Raw genomic sequence first — 20,533 nt, 5'->3', positions numbered from 1 at the left:
AGGGAAGCCCCTCCCTTGCTGCTTTTAATATGATTTCTTTGTGTTTAATTTTTGATAGTTTGATTAATATGTGTCTTGGCGTATTTCTCCTTGGATTTATTCTGTATGGGACTCTCTGTGCCTCCTGGACTTGATTAACTATTTCCTTTCCCATATTAGGGAAGTTTTCAACTATAATCTCTTCAAATATTTTCTCAGTCCCTTTCTTTTTCTCTTCTTCTTCTGGAACCCCTATAATTCGAATGTTGGTGCGTTTAATGTTGTCCCAGAGGTCTCTGAGACTGTCCTTTGTTCTTTTCATTCTTTTTTCTTTATTTTGCTCTGCATCAGTTATTTCCACTATTTTATCTTCAACCTCACTTATCCGTTCTTCTGCCTCAGTTATTCTGCTATTGATCCCATCTAGAGTATTTTTCATTTCATTTATTGTGTTTTTATTCAATGCTTGATTCATCTTTAGTTCTTCTAGGTCCTTGTTAACTGTTTCTTGCATTTTGTCTATTCTATTTCCAAGATTTTGGATCTTGGAAATAGAATCTTGGATCATCTTTACTATCATTATTCTGAATTCTTTTTCAGGTAGACTGCCTATTACCTCTTCATTTGTTAGGTCTGGTAGGTTTTTATCTTGCTCCTTCACCTGCTGTGTGTTTTTCTGTCTTCTCATTTTGCTTATGTTACTGTGTTTGGGGTCTCCTTTTTGCAGGCTGCAGATTCGTAGTTCCCGTTGTTTTTGGTGTCTGTCCCCAGTGGCTAAGGTTGTTTCAGTAGGTTGTGTAGGCTTCCTGGTGGGGGGGACTAGTGCCTGTGTTCTGGTGGTTGAGGCTCGATCTTGTCTTTCTGGTGGACAGGTCCACGTCTGGTGGTGTGTTTTGGGGTGCCTGTGGCCTTATTATGTTTTTAGGCAGCCTCTCTGCTAATGGGTGGGGTTGTGTTCCTGCCTTGCTTGTTGCTTGACATAGGGTGACCAGCACTGTAGCTTGCTGGTCGTTGACTGAAGCTGGGTGCTGGTGTTGAGATGGAGATCTCTGGGAGATTTTCGCCGCTTGATATTATGTGGAGCTGGGAGGTCTCTTGTGGACCCGTGTCCTGAAGTTGGCTCTCCCACTTCAGAGGCACAGCACTGACTCCTGGCTGCAGCACCAAGAGCCTTTCATCTACCCGGCTCAGAATAAAAGGGAGAAAAAGTAGAAAGAAAGAATTAGTAGAAGAAAGAAAGAGAGAGAGAAAGAAAGGAAGAAGGAAAGAAAGGAAAGAAGAAAGAAAGAAAGAAAGGAGGGAGGGAGGGAGGAAGGACGGAAAGAAAGAAAGGAGGGAGGGAGGGAGGAAGGAAAGAAAAAGAGTGAATGGAAGAAGGGAGGGAGGAAGGAAAGAAAGAAAGAAAGGAGGGAGGGAGGGAGGAAGGAAAGAAAAAGAAAGAGTGAAAGGAAGAAGGGAGGGAGGGAGGGAGGAAGGAAAGAGAGAAAGAAGGAAAGGAGGGGCGGAGGGAGGGAGGGAGGAAGGGAAGGTAGAAAAAAAGAAAGAGCAGGTAAAGTAAAATAGAATAAAGTATAAAATATAGTAGCGTTATTAAAATTAAAAATTAATTATTGAAAAAAAACGGACAGATAGAACCCTGGGACATATGGTGGAAGCAAAGCTATACAGAGGAAATCTCACACAGAAGCATACACATACACATTCGCAAAAAGAGAGCAGGGGGAAAAATCGAAAATCTTGCTCTCAAAGTCCACCTCCTCAATTTGGGATAATTCGTTGTAAAAAGAGGAAAAGGGAGAAAAGTCTGAAATCTTGCTCTCAAAGTCCACCTCCTTAATTTGGGATGATTCGCTGTCCATTCATGCACTCCACAGACGCAGGGCACATCAAGTGGACCGTGGAGCTTTAATCCGCTGCCTCCGAGGCTGCACAGAGAGATTTCCCTGTCTCTGCCCTCACAGCTCCCGGGTCTCAGCCTTGGACCTGGCCCCGCCTCTGCGCGTAGGTCGCCGGAGGGCGTCCGTTCTTCGCTCAGACAGGACGGGTTTAAAGGAGCCGCTGATTCGGGGGCTCTGATTCACTCAGGCATAGGGGAGGGAGGGGCGCGCAGTGTGGGGCGGGCCTGCGGCGGTAGAGGCTGGCGTGACGTTGCACCAACCCGAGGCGCTCCGTGCACTTTCCCAGGAAAGCCGTTCCTGGGTCCCGGGACCCCGGCAGTGGCGGGGTGCACAGGCTCCCTGGAAGGCGGGGTGGACAGTGACCTGTGCTCGCACACAGGCCTTGTGGCGGCGGCAGCAGCAACCCCAGCATCCCACGCCCGTCTCTGGGGTCCGCGCCTTTAGCCGCGGCTCGGGCCCGTCTCTGGTGCTTCTTTAAGCAGCTCTCTTAATGCCCTCTCCTCGCGCACCAGGAAACAAAAGGGAAGAAAAAGTCTCTTGCCTCTTCGGCAGCTCCAGACTTTTTCCCCGGACTCCCTCCAGGCTAGCCGTGGTGCACTAACCCCTTCAGGCTCTCTTCCTGCCGCCAGCCCCAGTCCTCTCCCTGCGCTCCGACTGAAACCCGTTACCCGAGCCTCAGCTCCCAGCCCCGCCCGCCCCGGCAGCCGAGCAGACAAGCCTCTCGGGCTGGTGTGTGCCTGAGGGCACCGATCCTCTGTGCCGGAATCTCTCCGCTTTGCCCTCCACACCCCTGTTGCTGTGCTCTCCTTCGCTACTCCGAAGCTTTCCCCCTCCGCCACCTGCAGTCTCCGCCCGCGAAGGGGCTTCTAGTGTGTGGAAACCTTTCCTCCTTCACGGCTCCCTCCCACTGGTGCAGGACCCGTCCCTATCCTTTTGTCTCTGTTTATTCTTTTTTCTTTTGTCCTACCCAGGTATGTGGGGAGTTTCTTGCCTTTTGGGGGGTCTGAGGTCTTCTGTCAGTGTTCAGTAGGTGTTCTGTAGGAGTTGTTCCACGTGTAGATGAATTTCTGATGTATCTGTGGGGAGGAAGGTGATCTCCGCGTCTTACTCTTCCGCCATCTTCCTCCAGGCCTAAAGTGGCTTTTAAAAATAGTTACTTTTTAAACTTAAAAAAAAATTAGTGGGGTGCACCCAAGTGTATTAGAAGAAATAATGATGTGGCTATATGTTATTTATGTGCTTCTCCTCACCCCAGAGCATTCTGAGAAGCAAAAATTCCTCAAATGATTCCCTTCCATCCGCAAACTGCTACAAAATATCTGCAATACTGACCTCTAGAAAATAATTTTCTAAATAGGAAAATAAATCTTGTTCTAGTTATGGACAACAGTTACAGGAAAGGGAACAGTCGTCAGTATCTACTTATTTATCACCAAGTCCACTTTCCTCCTGTCTTTTCACTTTTATTTTGAGTTGATTGTGTTAGGTTTTCTGCCTCCCAGCTCTTCAGAGAGGTATGATTAAGCCCCAAACCTAAAACATGCAAAAAAAAAAAAAAAAAAAAAAAAAAAAACCTAAAAGAATATATATTTTCTGATGTTAAAAAATTATTCTTCTTATCTGTCTCACAAACTAAAACTGTCTTGTTTAAGATAGTCAAGAGCTGTCCAAAGAAAACAGAAATATTAGAGGTCTGTTTTATAATAATTACCATCAATTACTGCATTCTTTATAGTGAATTAGGACTAAGATTTTTTCTTTAGCCTATTTTTGTGAGTGGCCATGGACTAAATAATAAAGGCTTATGTAATTTAAACTTCTTATTCTTCCCAGTTTCAGAATAGAAAATGTTAGGGAAAAGGAAAGAATACAATTCAGTGTTTTTTGTTGGCTATCTAATTTGAATGTTTTTTCTGGTGTCTGTGTGTGTATGTGTCATATGAACAGTGGAGCATGATCTGGATCAGATTGACTATATTGACAGCTGTACTGCAGAGGAAGAAGAGGAAGAAGTGAGACCACCCAAGGGCCTGGACTCAGACAGCCTCAGTTCACAGTTTATGGCATATATTGAACAACGGCGAATCTCTCATGAGGTAGTATACACACTTAAGCTTAAATTTTTTGCTATCCCCTAGTAAAAACAGTTTATGACAGTATAAATTTCTATCATATCAGTGGTTTGTTGGTTTAGGCTTAATTATTTGTTTTATTATATTTAGTTCCAATTTTATTACTGAGTTTTTCAGATTTATTTTTAAAATCAGACAATACTCTCAAGTAAAGTTTAAGTTTATTTTTCAAATAAAAAGACAGATTTCAGAATTTTGAAGAGGGAATAAAAGAAGTCCTAAGATTATCCTATGCCTTGGAAGAAAATGCAGAGGAATATGATGCTTTTCATTGTTGTTCTTATTGTTTTCTTATTTTTATTAACTGGTAAATCATAGTTTGATCAGTAATTAAGAACTGAACCAAACTGCTGACTTTTGGAGCAACATACAAACTTAACCATAGAATTTTTATGATGAGCTTAATTATATTGGTGCTTTTATGTGAAGTCACACAGAATATAAATTGTTTGCCATTAAAATTCTTGGATGTCTCTTATAGTGGAGCATTGAGTTGCCTTAGAAAACAAATGAGCATTCAGCCCACTGCAAAATCTCTGCCAATTCCCCAAGGGTCTCAAGTAGAAATAGCATTCTTCAGTGTATCTAGTCAGCATAATAAAATGGCTTCACTTCAGTGTGTGTGATGTTAATGTCTGGAGTTGGTCCCAGGCTTTGAGCAGGGATTATTTGAGAAACACTTGGGGCCTTTTTGGAGAATGATGTATTTAGTCTTTTAGAAATAGCGAATAGTCACTTCAAGTGGGACATGTTATAGAGTGTTATTATCATTCTTTAAAAAAAAAAAAAAAAACCCTTGGTCTTCCTGTCTGAAGGCTTTTGAACACAGTATTTTTTGTTGGTGTTCAAATGACATTCTTGTATTTAAAGCTGGATAAAGTTATATACAGTATTCCCCCCACCCCATATCCACAGGGTGTACGTTCTAAGACCCCTAGTGGATGGTTGCCTGAAACCACGGATGGTACTGAGCCGTATATGTACTAGGATTTTTCTTATACATACACACCTATGATAAAGTTTAATTGATAAATTAGTCACAGTAAGAGATTAAGAATAATAACTAATAATAAAAGAGAAAGGGCCTCCCTGGTGGCGCAGTGGTTGAGAGTCCGCCTGCCGATGCAGGGGATACGGGTTCGTGCCCCGGTCTGGGGGGATCCCATATGCCGCGGAGCGGCTGGGCCCGTGAGCCATGGCCGCTGGGCCTGCGCGTCCGGAGCCTGTGCTCCGCAACGGGGGAGGCCACAACAGTGAGAGGCCCGCATACCGCAAAAAAAAAAAAAAAGAGAAAAATTATAACAATATACTGTAACAAGTTATATGAATGTGGTTTCTCTCTCTCGAAATATTTCATTGTACAAATTTAATGCCTTTTCCGTCTTAACTAAGCATTCATTTATCACACGCTGTGACTGTAACTTTTGCAGTTTGAGGTGCAACAGCAAAACTAGCATGTATGTCTTTTTCCTTCACAATTTCACAGATAGAAGATTTCTTCTTACTATAGATCTTACCTCAGCATACAATTTCTTTTCTTTCCTTATTAATTCAAGAACTTTCACCTTTTCACTTAAAGGAAGCACTTTATGACTTCTCTTTGGCATATTCGAATTGCCAACATCACTACTTTTGCACTTGGGGCCATTATTAAGTAAAATAGGCACTGCTATACTGCGACAGTCAATCTGTTAACCAAGAGAGACTAACTGAGCCGGCTACTAACGGACTAACAGGCAGGATACTCTGGACAAAGAGACGATTTACAGCCCAGGTGGGATGGAGCGGGACAGCTTGAGATTTCATCAGAACAGCATGCAACTTAAAACTTATGAATTGTTTATTTCTGAAGTTATCCGTTTAATATTTTTGGAACATGGTTGACTGTGGGTGACTGAAACCTCGAAAAGTGAAACCAGAAGATAAAGTGGACTACTGTAAATCAAAGTCCTGCAGCCTACAGATAGCAGTGTGTACCTGTGATTAATGAAACTACTTGTGGTTCAGGCTATAAGCACTTCTGCTAGAGCAGAGGGCAACTACTTTGCAATAAAGCTTAAGTTAACAATGCACATTATAATCTAAAAGGGAATCCTTTTTCTTGTGGTCTTTCTCTTTGACCATTTTATTGTTAATTAGGCTGTGTAGATGAGGTACTTCTACTAAAAGTGAAAATGCACGTTATGCTACTGATGAAAAATTGTAGTATCATTTCTTTAATCCATTATATTGGCTAATTTGTAATAAGTTTTTTGATTCCATCTACCTACTATATATAGTAGTTTTTATGATTCTGTCATAAGGCTCTTTATGACTTCTGTGTCATAAGGCTTTCTAAAGTTTGGCACCTATAAAAATAAAATAAAGCAGTATTATTTTAAATGGTTTAATAACCAGTGAAGAAATACTTTTTTTATATTCTTGGATACTACCTAAACATGGGTTGTTAAAAACAATTTGAGATTTTAAACGCTCTGCTGTTGTTTAATTTTATCATAATGCCTGTCACATACATAGTGATACTGTGATAAATAAGGTATGACTTATATTTATAGACTATGACATATTTTTTAAATTAAACCAATGTTACATTCATTTTGTCATGAAAATTTCATGTACCCCTTATAATTTTAGGTAATTGCAGTATTGTAAAACCAGGGTGATAAGTCACTGATGTTAACATACTAGGAGAGATTTTTGTTTACTTAAAAAGTCATATTCACTGAAATTAGAGTAATTATTCTCTCATCAAGTTTCTAGAATTGTATCTCCTTTAATATTATCATTATGCCCAGACTTTACGGGAGTCAGCTTTAGCCCTTTGGAGTAACTCACCAAAGAAGATCTAGTTATTTGTGATGTACCTACTTCTTGGAAATAGACTATAAATAGTTTTACATTTGATTTTTAGGGGTTTTTTTTTTTTTTGGATAAGTTTTTTTTTCCCCTTCCAGAATACACATTTTGACGATTATTTTTGGTGTTGAAGTAAGATTATATTATTTTTATAAATTCTCATTTGACAAAATATGTGGTGTGATATCCCATGAGCCTCTACCTTTGATTTATAATTTTATTTTTCAGTATATAGTCCATATAACTTAAGCCAGTTTAATTTTCTTTGGTAATGTTTTTTGAAATGACCTTTACCCTTCAGTTTATAAATAAATTGCCACTATTTCTCTTTTAATTAATATCATATTTTACCATAAATAGAAATTACTTTTTGCTTTATCTTGGTATTCCACCAGCATCCCCAGGACTATTTGTCTGACTAACATAAGTAACAATTTATGATGATGAAGAAGTAAAGAAATGTAACCTCCCCAGTGAACTTCCTATTACTAGAAATATTCAAGAGAGGCTGAGCAAAAGTCACGGTAGGGTTGGTAGGAATTCCTGTTCTAGATGGAAGTTTGTACTAGATGACCGCTAAGATCCTTTTCAACTTTCACATCTTATCATCTAGTAAATATTACTATATGGTTATTATAATTCATAAAATACAGTGTGAAGAAAATCTGCTTTTTTTTAAATAAATGTTTTTGGATTGTGAACAGTTTTATGTTTACCAAAGCAATAATATAACCTATAATGCTTTTAAGCATGAAAATTCACATTTGAAGTTTCTGTTAAAATATTTTTAGTGTAATATACAGATCCCTAAATGCCAAGTTGAATATGAACTGTGTAATTACACTTTTCTGGATACATGTGTTAAATTGATCTGTTTTTCTTTTTTTGACCTAGGGTTCACCAGTAAAGCCAGTACCCATGAGGGAATTTCAAAAAACAGAAGACACGAGAAGATATTCACATCAAAACAGGTTTGAAAAACCAATTCTACTTATTTCTTTCTGTCTTAAAACTCAGTAATTAGGTAATGAAATGATTTTGATTTTGTGTAGATCTATGTATAATGAAGATGTTTAGATACTATGTGTTTTAAATATGATGTATTTAGAGCTAAGTGAAATGTACCTTTGTGCTTAGGTAATAGAAAAAGAAGTAAAATTGATTTATTCATTCTAAATTCAGATCACCTAAACCATTACCTGTATAATTATTTGATTTGAAGATACTTAATAGCAGTGAAATTTTATAGTGATATGTCTGGATTTATGCATAAAGAGGGCTAAATGAATTTCCAGAGACCTGCAATTATTTTACTTAAACTTTTCATTAGAAACAGAGCCACAGACAGAGACAGCGATATATTCCTCATTCCTATTTCAATTGAAGTGACCTTTTATCTACAATTAGTGCCTCACACAATATTTCTAAACTTAGCTTAGCCATTTAGAGCACTGCTTCTTTTTTTTTTCCAAAGTACTGCTTCTTATTCTTGAATTCCAAAAAGTTTCTTGTCATAAACTGCATCACAATAGTTGAAAAATTCCCAGCCTTTGGTTTTTTTGCTTCCTTTCTGTTTTTATGAAATCTTAAAGTGGTAGACTTGATATGCCTATCCTTAAACAACAGTAAATTTACTGTGTAGATAGTGTCATATATCATTCTTCACTTAAACTTGACAGGATATTGAAGTTCTTTAGGAGACTGAAATATAGATGGATAAAGAAAATGTAGGGAGAATAATGAAACAAGTCTTATAACTTGGACTTTTTAGTCTTATTGGTTAGTTCATGGCGATTTACTTATATTTCATATCTTTGAAATTTATCTCAAAATAGCTTTTTAGTTACCATGTGTCCTTATATTGAAAGTGTGGTCATTTGAGATTCCAGTATCATGCAAGGATTTCTTGTTATGTTTCCCCGTAGTGGGGGGACCTCAGCTTTATCTTTTGTCCTTCCTGCCTCTTGTATCCATCATAAGTAAAGCCCAAGATTCCGAGGATATGATACACCCACCCTCAAGGTGAAAGCCAGCTTTTTTTTTTTAACATCTTTATTGAAGTATAATTGCTTTACAATTTTGTGTTAGTTTCTGCTATATAACAAAGTGAATCAGTTATATATATTCATATATCCCCATATCCCCTCCCTCTTGCATCTCCCTGCCATCCTCCCTATCCCACCCCTCTAGATGGTCACAAAGCAGCAAGCTGATCTCCCTGTGCTATGCAGCTGCTTCCCACTAGCTACCTGTTTTACATTTGGTAGTGTATATATGTCAATGTCAATGCTACTCTCTCACTTTGTCCTATCTTCCCCTTCCCACCCCCCAACCCCCGTGTCCTCAAGTCCATTCTCTACGTCTGCGTCTTTATTCCTGTCCTGCCCCTAGGCTCTTGAGAACCATATTTTTTTTAGATTCCATATATATGTGTTAGCATACGGTATGTGTCTCTCTGACTTACTTCATTCTGTATGACAGACTCTAGGTCCATCCATCTCACTACAAATAACTCAATTTCGTCTCTTTTTATGGCTGAGTAATATTACATTGTATATATGTGCCACATCTTCTTTATCCATTCATCTGTTGATGGGCACTTAGGTTGCTTCCATGTCCTGGCTCTTGTAAATAGAGCTGCAATGAACATTGTGGTACATGACTCTTTTGGAATTATAGTTTTCTCAGGGTATATGCCCAGTAGTGTGATTGCTGGGTCGTACAGTAGTTCTATCTTTAGTTTTTTAAGGAACCTCCATACTGTTCTCCATAGTGGCTGTATCAACTTACATTCCCACCAACAGTGCAAGAGGGGTCCCTCTACTCTACACCCTCTCCGGCATTTATTGTTTGTAGTTTTTTTGGGTTTTTTAAAATTTATTTATTTTTGGCTGCATTGGGTCTTCGTTGCTACACGCGGGCTTTCTCTAGTTGCAGCGAGTGCGGGCTACTCTTCATTGCGGTGTGTGGGCTTCTCATGGCGATGGCTTCTCTTGTTGCAGAGCACAGGCTGTAGGCGTGTGGGCTTCAGTAGTTGTGGCACGCGGGCTCAGTAGTTGTGGCTCGCGGGCTGTAGAGCACAGGTTCAGTAGTTGTGATGCACGGGCTTAGTTGCTCTGCAGCATGTGGGATCTTCCTGGACCAGGGCTTGAACCCATGTCCCCTGCATTGTCAGGCAGATTCTTAACCACCGCACCACCAGGGAAGCCCCTGTAGTTTTTTTTGATAATGGCCATTCTGACTGGTGTGAGGTGATACCTCATTGTAGTCTTGATTTGCATTTCTCTAATGATTAATGATGTTGAGCATCCTCTCATGTGTTTGTGGCAACCTGTATATCTTCTTTGGAGAAATGTCTACTTAGGTCTTCCGCATATTTTTGGACTGGGTTTTTTGTTTTTGTGAAATTGAGCTGCATGACCTGCTTGTATATTTGGTAAATTAATCTTTTGTCAGTTGCTTCATTTGCAAATATTTTCTCCCATTCTGAGGGTTGTCTTTTCGTCTTATTTGTAGTTTCCTTTGCTTTGCAAAAGGTTTTAAGTTTCATTAGGTCCCATTTGCTTATTTTTGTTTTTATTTCCATTACTCTAAGAGGTGGGTCAAAAAGGATCTTGCTATGATTTATGTCATAGAGTGTTCTGCCTATGTTTTCCTCTAAGAGTTTTATAGTGTCTGGCCTTACATTTAGGTCTTTAATCCATTTTGAGTTTATTTTTGTGTGTGGTGTTAAGAAGTGTTCTAATTTCATTCTTTTACATGTAGCTGTCCAGTTTTCCCAGCACAATTTATTGAAGAGGCTGTCTTTTCTCTGTTGTATATTCTTTCCTCCTTTGTCAAAGAGAAGGTGACCATATGTGCATGGGTTTATCTCTGGGCCTTCTTTCCTGTTCCATTGATCTATATTTCTGTTTTTGTGCCGGTTACCATACTGTCTTAATTAATGTAGCTTTGTAGTATAGTCTGAAGTCAGAGAGCCTGATTCCTCCAGCTCTGTTTTTCTTTCTTAAGATTACTTTGGCTATTCAGGGTTTTTTGTGTTTCCATACAAATTGTGAAATTTTCTGTTCTAGTTCTGTGAAAAATGCCATTGGTAGTTTGATAGGGATTCCATTGAATCTGTAGGTTGCCTTGGGTAGTATAGTCATTTTCACAATATTGAGTCTTCCAATCCAATAACATGGTATATCTCTCCATCTGTTTGTATTGTCTTTGATTTCTTTCATCAGTGTCTTATAGTTTTCTGCATACCAGTCTTTTGTCTCCTTAGGTAGGTTTATTCCTAGGTATTTTATTCTTTTTGTTGCAATGGTAAATGGGAGTGTTTTCTTGATTTCACTTTCAGGTTTTTCATCATTAGTGTATAGGAATGCCAGAGATTTCTGTGCATTAATTTTGTATCCTGCCACTTTACCAAATTCATTGATTAGCTCTAGTAGTTTTCTGGTAGCATCTTTAGAATTCTCTATGTATTGCATCATGTCATCTGCAAAAGTGACAGTTTTACTTTTTTTCCGATTTGGATTACTTTTATTTGTTTTTCTTCTCTGATTGCCATGGCTAAAACTTCCCAAGCTATGTTGAATAATAGTGGTGAGAGTGGGCACCCTTGTCTTGTTCCTGATCTTAGAGGAAGTGGTTTGGTTTTCACCGTTGAGAATGATGTTGACTGTGGGTTAGTCATATATAACCTTTATTATGTTGAGGTAGTTTCCCTCTGTGCCCACCTTCTGGAGAGTTTTTATCATAAATCGGCATTGAATTTTGTCAAAAGCTTTTTCTGCATCTGTTGAGTTTATCATATGGTTTTTATCCATCAATTTGTTAATGTGGTGTATCACATTGATTGATTTGCATATACTGAAGAATCCTTGCATTCCTGGCATAAACCCCACTTGATCATGGTGTATGATCCTTTTAATGTGCTGTTGGATTCTGTTTGCTAGTATTTTGTTGAGAATTTTTGCATCTATATTCATCAGTGATATTGGTCTGTAATTTTCTTTTTTTGTAGTATCTTTGTCTGGTTTTGGTATCAGAGTGATGATGGCCTCATAGAATGAGTTTGGGAGTGTTCTTCCCTCTGCTATATTTTGGAAGAGTTTGAGAAGGATAGGTGTTAGCTCTTCTCTAAATGTTTGATAGAATTCACCTGTGAAGCCATCTGGTCCTGGGCTTTTGTTTGTTGGAAGATTTTTAATCACAGTTTCAATTTTATTGCTTGTGATTGGTCTGTTCATATTTTCTGTTTCTTCCTGTTCAGTCTTGGAAGGTTGTACTTTTCTAAGAATTTGTCCATTTCTTCCAGGTTGTCCTATTTTTATTGGCATGTAGTTGTTTGTAGTCGTCTCTCATGATCCTTTGTATTTCTGCAGTGTTGTTACTTCTTTTTCATTCCTGATTCTGTTGATTTGAGTCTTCTCCCTTTTTTACTTGATGAGTCTGGCTAATGGTTTATCAATTTTGTTTATCCTCTCAAAGAACCAGCTTTTAGTTTTATTGATCTTTGCTATTGTTTCCTTCATTTCTTTTTCATTTATTTCTGATCTGATCTTTATGATTTCTTTCCTTCTGCTAACTTTGGGTTTTCTTGTTCTTCTTTCTCTAATTGCTTTAGGTGTAAAGTTAGTTTGTTTATTTGAGATTTTTCGTGTTTCTTGAGGTAGGATTGTATTGCTATAAACTTCCCTCTTAGAACTGCTTTTGCTGCATCCCATAAGTTTTGGGTCATCGTGCTTTCATTGTCATTTGTTTCTAGGTATTTTTTGATTTCCTCTTTGATTTCTTCAGTGATCTCTTGGTTATTTAGTAGCATATTGTTTAGCCTCCACGTGTTTGTATTTTTTACAGTTTTTTCATGTAATTGCTATCTAGTCTCATAGTGTTGTGGTCAGATGAGATACTTGATACAATTTCAGTTTTCTTAAATTTACTGACTAAAAGCCAGCTTTTTGCTCAGTTGCCTTATATATTAGTTTTCTAGTGCTTTTATAACAAATTACCACAAATTTAGTAGCTTAAAACATACCTATTTATTATATTACAGTTGTGAGAGATAGAAGTCTGGGCAGACTTCTCTTGTTTCTCTGCTTACAGCCTCACAAGGCCAAAGTCAAGGTGTTGGATGGCCTGGATTCTTATCTGGAGAACCCTGGAGGAGCATCCACTTCCCAGCTCATATAGGTTGCTGGCGGAATTCAGTTCCATGCAGTTATTGACTGAGGACTCCATTACCTTGTTGGCTATTAGCTGGGAGTCATTTTAGCTTCTAGAGTCCACCTACATTTCTTGGTTCTTGGCTCCCTGCATCTCAAGACAGCAGTGACAGGCTAAATCCTTCTCACATTTTGAATCTCTGATTTTCCTTTCTGCCATATCTCACAAACTCTCCTGCCTCCTCTTCTGCTTTTAAGGACTTGTATGATTATATTAGGCCCACCTGGATAAGGTCAACCAATTAGTAACCTTAATTTCATCTGCAAAGTCCTTTCTGATGTGTAACATATTTATTAGAGTAACACCAGAGTGGAGATCATGGGGGCCAAAAGTCTGCCTACCAAACCTTAATCCATAGTTCCTGTTTTTACTTCTTTTTAGAATCTGTGGATTCTTTATTTTTATGACACTTTAGCAACACATTTTAGAAGATTACTTTATTGAGCAGTTTTTTTGTTTCCATTGGAAGAGTCATTTGGAGTATCTATTCTGCCACAGTGCTAGAAACTGAATCAATGATTACTTTTAATTGGGTGTCTCAAAGCATTAGACCTTAATACAGTCTTTGGATAAGAACTCCACACTTTATCCCAATAATCAGTTAAGTCTAACAGTTAAGCTCTAAGATCAATACATACTTCATTTGTTTTAGTTAGATATGTGCTAAATATCTTCTTTGTGCTAAGTACTTTTTTAGGTATTGGGAAATAGCTGTGAACTTTGAAAGTTCCTGTCCTCCTAGAGCTTGCATTCAAATGGAATCATGAATTAGAACCTAGAAAAACAAAATCACCTCCGAATGACTGGCAGCTCTCAGGCTCACAAGACTTGTCTGTAACCTGAGTAATATGTTAACCAAAAAAGTTGATCAGTCCTCCAGTTACAAAGACTGAGAGGAATTGAGTCAGTATACATATTGCTACTTGCTCGTTAGTCATTGCTGAAAAGTTGCTTACCTCTTTTTTTCTCCTAATTCTCCTCCCCTCCCATCACCCACCATGTACATTTCTTCCTACCTACCCCTCCCACACACAAACACAGACATTACTTGCCTGGGGGATAGTAAAGGTAGGGGGATACATTAAAAGTATTATGATAAATTGGTAAGTGTTTTATAGTTATTTGCTAAGATGGATTAAATAAATTTGAAGTTAAAACTAACAAAATTATCATTTTATATATCAAAAAAAATTTTAAGGGCTCACTTATCATTTGATTGGCATTTTAGTTCAGGAGAGATGCTAATGTCAGGCTAGGTCCTGGGAAGTTCATTAATTTCTATTAGAAGCAGTATAGAATTAAAGAACAGTTGAGTAATACCTGGAAATTTTTAGTTTCATGTTAGGTAGACAAAAGTAGAAAAGCTACTCATATTAAATGTGGTTTTATGAACAAAGACAAGCAGAAGGGCAGTTCAGAGTCTGCCAGTTTACTCTGCTCAAATAAGTTCAGGATTTAAAAAGGCATATAGTTACCTGTATTTTTGTTTCAGTATCCCATACTTTTTGAGGGGAAGATGCCACTGCCATTCATTTAAACAATATTTCTTGAGCACTGCAGCCATCTGGCTGTGTTCTAGGTCCCTGATGTTATAAAGCTAATCTTTTAATGGATGTAGACAAATATATGTAACAAGTATTTGTCAGGAAATGCGAAGTGCTATAAAGAAAAATAAAGCAGGGTGAAAGAGTAGAGCGGGGGGAGAGTGAGAGCAATTTTATGAGGTAATAATATTTTGATAGAAACCTAAAAAATAGAGGGATCAAGCACTCTGGCTGTCTAGGGGAGGAACAGTCTAGGCAGAGGCCCTAATAGAGGAACATGCTTGGTATGTTCAAGGAACACTGAAGAGTGTTATCAAGGCAGAACAGGTTTGGACTGTGAGATGAGAATTAAGTTGTGGTTATGTTCTACTTGAGGTGCCTGCTAGACATTCAAGTGGAGTTACCAAGTAAGTAGGTAGATACATAAGTTTGGAGTAAAGGGGAGAGAATTAGGGCTTAAACAACCAGCAAAAGAGACTTAAGCAGGAAAGGTCATGGGGATAGGAGAGGGTGGTGTCCCAGAGGCTAAGTGAAGAGAGCATCTCAAGACATGGAGAGAGATAAGCAGTGTCACACATACTGCTGGTAGGTTCAGTAAGGTGAGGGCTAAAAACTATTGGATTTGGACATGTAAAGCCTCAGACTTGAAGAGAGCAGTTTTCAGTGAAGTTGTGAGGACAGATCCAGATTGGTGTGGGTTCAAAATAAAATGGGATGAAATGAAGTAGAAACAATGGACTTAACCAGCTTTTTAAAGAGGTTTTGGTATAAAAAGAGAGTAAAGAAATGGGAGTAGAAAGAAGGTGTATATTAAAAGGTTTTGCTTGAAAAGCATTATTAAAACATAGTGTTCAAATCAGGGCACATAAACCCACTTGAGATGGGTTTACATGGTCCTTTCTGGGGTTTTTGGTGTAGTTTATCTACAGATAGCCAATAAAAGCTATAGGAAATGTTAACAGTGAAATTAGTAGTTTGGGACAAATTTGCAGTTAATGCCAGTTATTCTTCTCCCAGACTAGTATATAGTACTGGAGTCACTCATCTCTCATTATTGGCTATATCCCAGTTAAAAGTCTTACCCTACCAACCCACTCTCCTCCTCTTATCTTGTCAGACTTGTGACTGAGGATGCACTGATTAGGAGCACTAGGATAAAGGTTGACAAGGATTAGTAGAAAGTTAAGGAGGTTTTTCCCTAGCTTTAACCTTATTTTAAACCTTGTATAGGAAGTTATTAAGTAATTTATTTGGTAGTTATTTATTCTGTTCCTTTTAAAAATTATAAACATAATTTATTCTGTCAAAAGTTTTTTTAATGGCTGAAATTTTTTTAAAAGAATTTTGTGAAAACTTCAAAGAATTGGAACCAATATAAGAAAAAAATGTGGGGGCTTCCCTCATGGCGCAGTGGTTGAGAGTCCGCCTGCTGATGCAGGGGACACGGGTTCGTGTCCCGGTCCGGGAAGATCCCACGTGCTGCAGAGTGGCTGGGCCCGTGAGCCATGGCCGCTGAGCCTGCGCATCCGGAGCCTGTGCTCCGCAACAGGAGAGGCCATAACAGTGAGAAGCCCGCATACCGCAAAAAAAAAAAAAAGAAAAGAAAAAAATGTGGCATGAAAGAGTATAGTAGAATAGCTTAAGTTTTTGGTTTCTTACATATTATATTTTTAAAATTTAGGAATTACAACAGGGAATATATATCAAAGTATAAGAGTTAGCACTGATAAAACTGAGAAGCAAGTTTTACTGTTTTTTTAAGCATCAAATCAGGTTTCATGTTTTTCTAAAAGATAAAAATCAACAAAATCTTTACTTTTGTTGTTACAGTTGCTTCTTCAATTAAAATGGGAGTAGGAGTGCTTTAAACATACAGTTACAGGCTCTGTAGTATTCCAGATTTCTGCTGATAAAATGGCTTTGTGTATAAACCATCTCCATTTACATGTATCTTGTTTCAGGCTTGATAGTAAAGAAGATTGTAGTACTTAGTGTGCTGTAAAGAAACGATATTGTTTGACAAGTGATCTCAAATAACCGTATTGTCAGCACTGGCTGACATAGACAGTCGTTAGCTATCTGTAACTTCATCAGTGATACCATCACGTGAAATGTGAGTTGGAGACATCAGGTGTTCCTGTAGCTTAATTTAGTGACTTGGGCTCAAGTTTAAAAAATGCAATTGGTCTTTCAGTGCTGACCAGACAGTTTGCCTGCTGATTAATAGAAAGCTGCATTAACAATAAAATTCCACTTGTCTTTTATCTATCTGTCTTATCAAAGAGTTTTTTCTTTCCTTTTTTTCTTTTTTGGGTCAGGGTTCCAGCTGAGCCATCTTCTCTCTTATCACTATCACCAAGTCATAATCAGGTAAAAACATTTTTTTCGGTTTTAGTTTGTGGGGTTCTTTTAATTAAGATGGTTTTCTTCTTTTATAATACTTAAATTTACAGTTAATTGCCAAATATCTATAAATTTCATTACCTGTCTCTTCAATGTACAGTTAATATAATATGTGCACCTTATGCTGGTAACAGTGTTTTTAGACACCAGACAGAAAATAAGTCTTTATAATACGTGTAAGAACACAGTGCAAAGATGGGAAAAGATGAGCAATAAACACATCTGAAGAAATGCTAGGTGACTGCAAAGTAAAAGTTGCTTGGGTCAGCAGTAGTTTCCCAAACTGATAAAGAATATTGGTAAGTTGATCTTTATCGCTACTTGCATATGCTAAATGATACTTTTGTTCTAGTTTTCACATGCAGACTTGGAACTTCATCGGAGAAGAGAACAATTAATAGAACGTACTCGGAGAGAGGCACAACTTGCTGCCCTACAGTATGAGGAGGAGAAAATAAGGACCAAGCAGATTCAAAGAGATGCTGTCCTGGACTTTGTCAAGGTGAGTCCTTTGGATTCATTGAATGATATTCCTAAAGTTTCTTAGAAGTAAGTGCTTATTTGTTTTTCTGAGGATGTCAGGTTTTATTGTCTTAATTAAAAAAAAAGAGTTGATATCTTAATTATAAGAATTCTCAAGTAAATAGTATAATAGTATAGTATTATAATATAATAATAAATAGTATAATAAATAGTATAATAGTCTCCTGCTTGTGATTAGATTAATTGTCCTCCTATGTAGATAGGCTTGAGGACAATCAGAAGTGATTGATCTTCCTTTTAGGACAGTGATAGTCTCTACTCTTAACTACCTATCGTTAGACATATCACTTTACTGTCCAGCTGCCATTTCCTAAATCTCTAGTGCATCAAGAAAGTGAAAATGCTATATGTAAACTGTAAAGTGCCATGCAAATATAAACTATTGTTATCTGAATCTATCACTGACTTCCTTACCTCTAGGGAATACCAAAAATTTGCAAGGCTCACAGGTTTAATACTTTAGTCATCTTTGATTCTTTACTCTCTGTTTTCTCCACATCTACTCAATTAACAACCCCTGTTAATACTTCTTTTTTTTTTTTGGCTGTACACGGGCCTCTCACTGTTGTGGCCTCTCCCGTTGTGGAGCACAGGCTCCAGACGTGCAGGCTCAGCGGCCATGGCTCACGGGCCCAGCTGCTCCGTGGGGCATGTGGGATCTTCCCGGACCGGGGCATGAACCTGTGTCCCCTGCATCGGCAGGCGGACTGTCAACCACTACGCCACCAGGGAAGCCCAATACTTCTTTTTTTAATCAGCCTCTATGGTTGCCTCTAAACCTGTTTCAATATTTTGCCTGTGTTACTTAAGTCTTTTAGTTCTGAAATCACCTTGGAATTTTTTCTTTATAGTTAAATAATTATTTATATTTTTGCTTGTTTAATGTCTGTCTCTCCCAGGAATTACCTGGTGGTCCAATGGTTAGGACTCCACGTTCTCACTGCGAAGGGCCTGGGTGTGATCCCTGGTCGGGGAACTAAAATCCCACAAGCCACATGGTGTGGCCAAAAAAACACACGCACACACACACACACACACACACACACATATATAACATATCTGTCTCTCCCATTTACCCGTAAACTCCATGAAGACAGGGACCATGTCTGTCATGTTTATTCACTGCTGTATCCCTAGATTTAAGCAGGTCTTAGCCCCTAGTAAAGCTCAATAAATATTTTTTAAATGAATGATCGAACAAATGAATCACTCATCCTCTAAATGCTTTCTCTCTTGTTTCATAACTCTAGCCAAAGTATATCTTCTTTAAGTACCATACACATAATAAATTCTCTTATATTTTTTCAAATGTATCAAGTCTGTGATGATGATCTCTGATGCTCAGGGAGGATAACAATTTTCCTGAGGTTAAATACTCAGGTAGTAAGTGGCAGAGCAAAGATTCTAATCAAGACAGGCTGAACAGAAAATGGAAATAAAGCTGATGGAAAATAAACAGTTTCTTTAAAAAAAAAAAGTCCAGATGGTAACTAGACTTATCATGGTGATCACTTTGTAATATGTAGAAATATCAAATCACTATCTTTTGCACCAGGAACTAACATAGTGTTGTAGGTCAGTTATACTTCAAAAACAAACAAACAGACAAGCTAATAGAAAAAGAGGTCAGAATTGTGGTTACCAGAGACAGGGCATGAGGGAGGGAGAATTGGCTGAAGGTGGCCAAAAGGTACAAACTTCCAGTTATAAGATAAATAAGAGTTAGGGATGCAATGTACAAAATATGTGTTAAATGTGAAAGTTGTTAAGAGAGTAAATCCTGAGAGTTCTTATCATTTCATCATTTTTTTTCTTTTTCTTTTGTTATCTTTATGAGATGGTGGATGTTCACTAAACTTATTGTGGTAATCATTTCATCATGTATGTAACTCAGATCATTATGCTATTACACCTTAAACTTATACATTGCTGTATGTCAATTACATCTCAATAAAACTGGAAAGAAAAAAAAAAAAGGACAGGCTGGCTCCAAACCCTGGTCTATGACCAGAATGCTATACTGACTCTCAGTAAATGATAATGGCTAACATATACTATGTCCTAAGTGTTGTTCTATGCATTTTACATAAATTAACTCATTTAGCTTGCCTTCTGTAGAAGTCATATAACTAGTAAGAGATAATTACATTGTAGATAGCCTTGATTAAATGTCAAATTAGAGTTTGATCTTGAACAATTAGGCAGAAAAGAACAATTTTAGTTCTTAAGCAGGAGAAAAGACAGGGAAGGTACTTCTGAAAAACTAATCTACTCATGTTAGAATATGTTAGAAAGAGATGAGGAAAGAAGGAAAATGAAATAGAGAGTAATTACAATAATTAGATTAGGGTACAGAATGAAGGCATAAGACTAGATGATTTCTAAGTTTCCTAAGGAAAGGCAGTGTTGTCCTGTGGTAAGGGCTTAGAATCGGAAATATCTGAATTTGAATCCAGCTTTGCTACTTGGTATGTGCTTGACTTTTGGAAAGTTACTGAGCCATTCTGTGCCTTTATTTTCCTCATACGTTTAATGTTTAACTATTAAGTATTAACTATTTCAGAATTATTATGGCTTCACCTAGTACTTTTACTAGTATGGTGTATGCTGCACCCCCTACTGCCACAAAGGGTTTTATAAATTAACTGTAAGAGAGATTTCAAAAGAAGCATCATTATATCTTATACATAGATGTGTAGTGAATGTTGAATAAATCACTGAAAATGAGTGAAAAAAAAAGGTTCCAAAGCAAGGGTTTGAGGCTAAAAGAATGGTTTTAATGGGAGTTAGCTTTGTGGAAAGAATGTTGGATTTGGGATCAGAAGGCATAGGTGCAGATCTCAGTTATGCCACTTACTAACTTTGTAACCTTGCACATGTCACATAACCTCTCTGTCCTCAGTTTTCTCATCTTTAAAAGAATATGATTATGATGTTTATCTCACAGAATAAGAAGAATCAC

General features: G+C 37.9%; 1 protein-coding gene across 5 annotated transcripts in view; it reads left to right on the top strand.

The window, feature by feature from the left end:
- The window catches only part of LRCH3 (leucine rich repeats and calponin homology domain containing 3), a 127,109-nt gene that overhangs the window by 79,595 nt on the left and 26,981 nt on the right, over positions 1 to 20,533 (top strand). For all 5 annotated transcript variants that reach the window (XM_082626051.1, XM_082626050.1, XM_082626048.1 and 2 more), the window contains exons 9-12: positions 3,825 to 3,973; positions 7,760 to 7,836; positions 16,944 to 16,995; positions 17,381 to 17,530. In XM_082626051.1, the coding sequence (XP_082482177.1) occupies positions 3,825 to 3,973; positions 7,760 to 7,836; positions 16,944 to 16,995; positions 17,381 to 17,530 (428 nt within the window). The remainder of the gene's footprint in view (positions 1 to 3,824; positions 3,974 to 7,759; positions 7,837 to 16,943; positions 16,996 to 17,380; positions 17,531 to 20,533) is intronic.

Source organism: Mesoplodon mirus (assembly GCF_964341445.2).
Source record: "Mesoplodon mirus genome assembly, chromosome: 6".
Taxonomy (NCBI): domain Eukaryota; kingdom Metazoa; phylum Chordata; class Mammalia; order Artiodactyla; family Ziphiidae; genus Mesoplodon; species Mesoplodon mirus.
The sequence above is the reverse complement of the archived record's forward strand: the minus strand, read 5'-3'. Positions and strand labels throughout refer to the sequence as shown.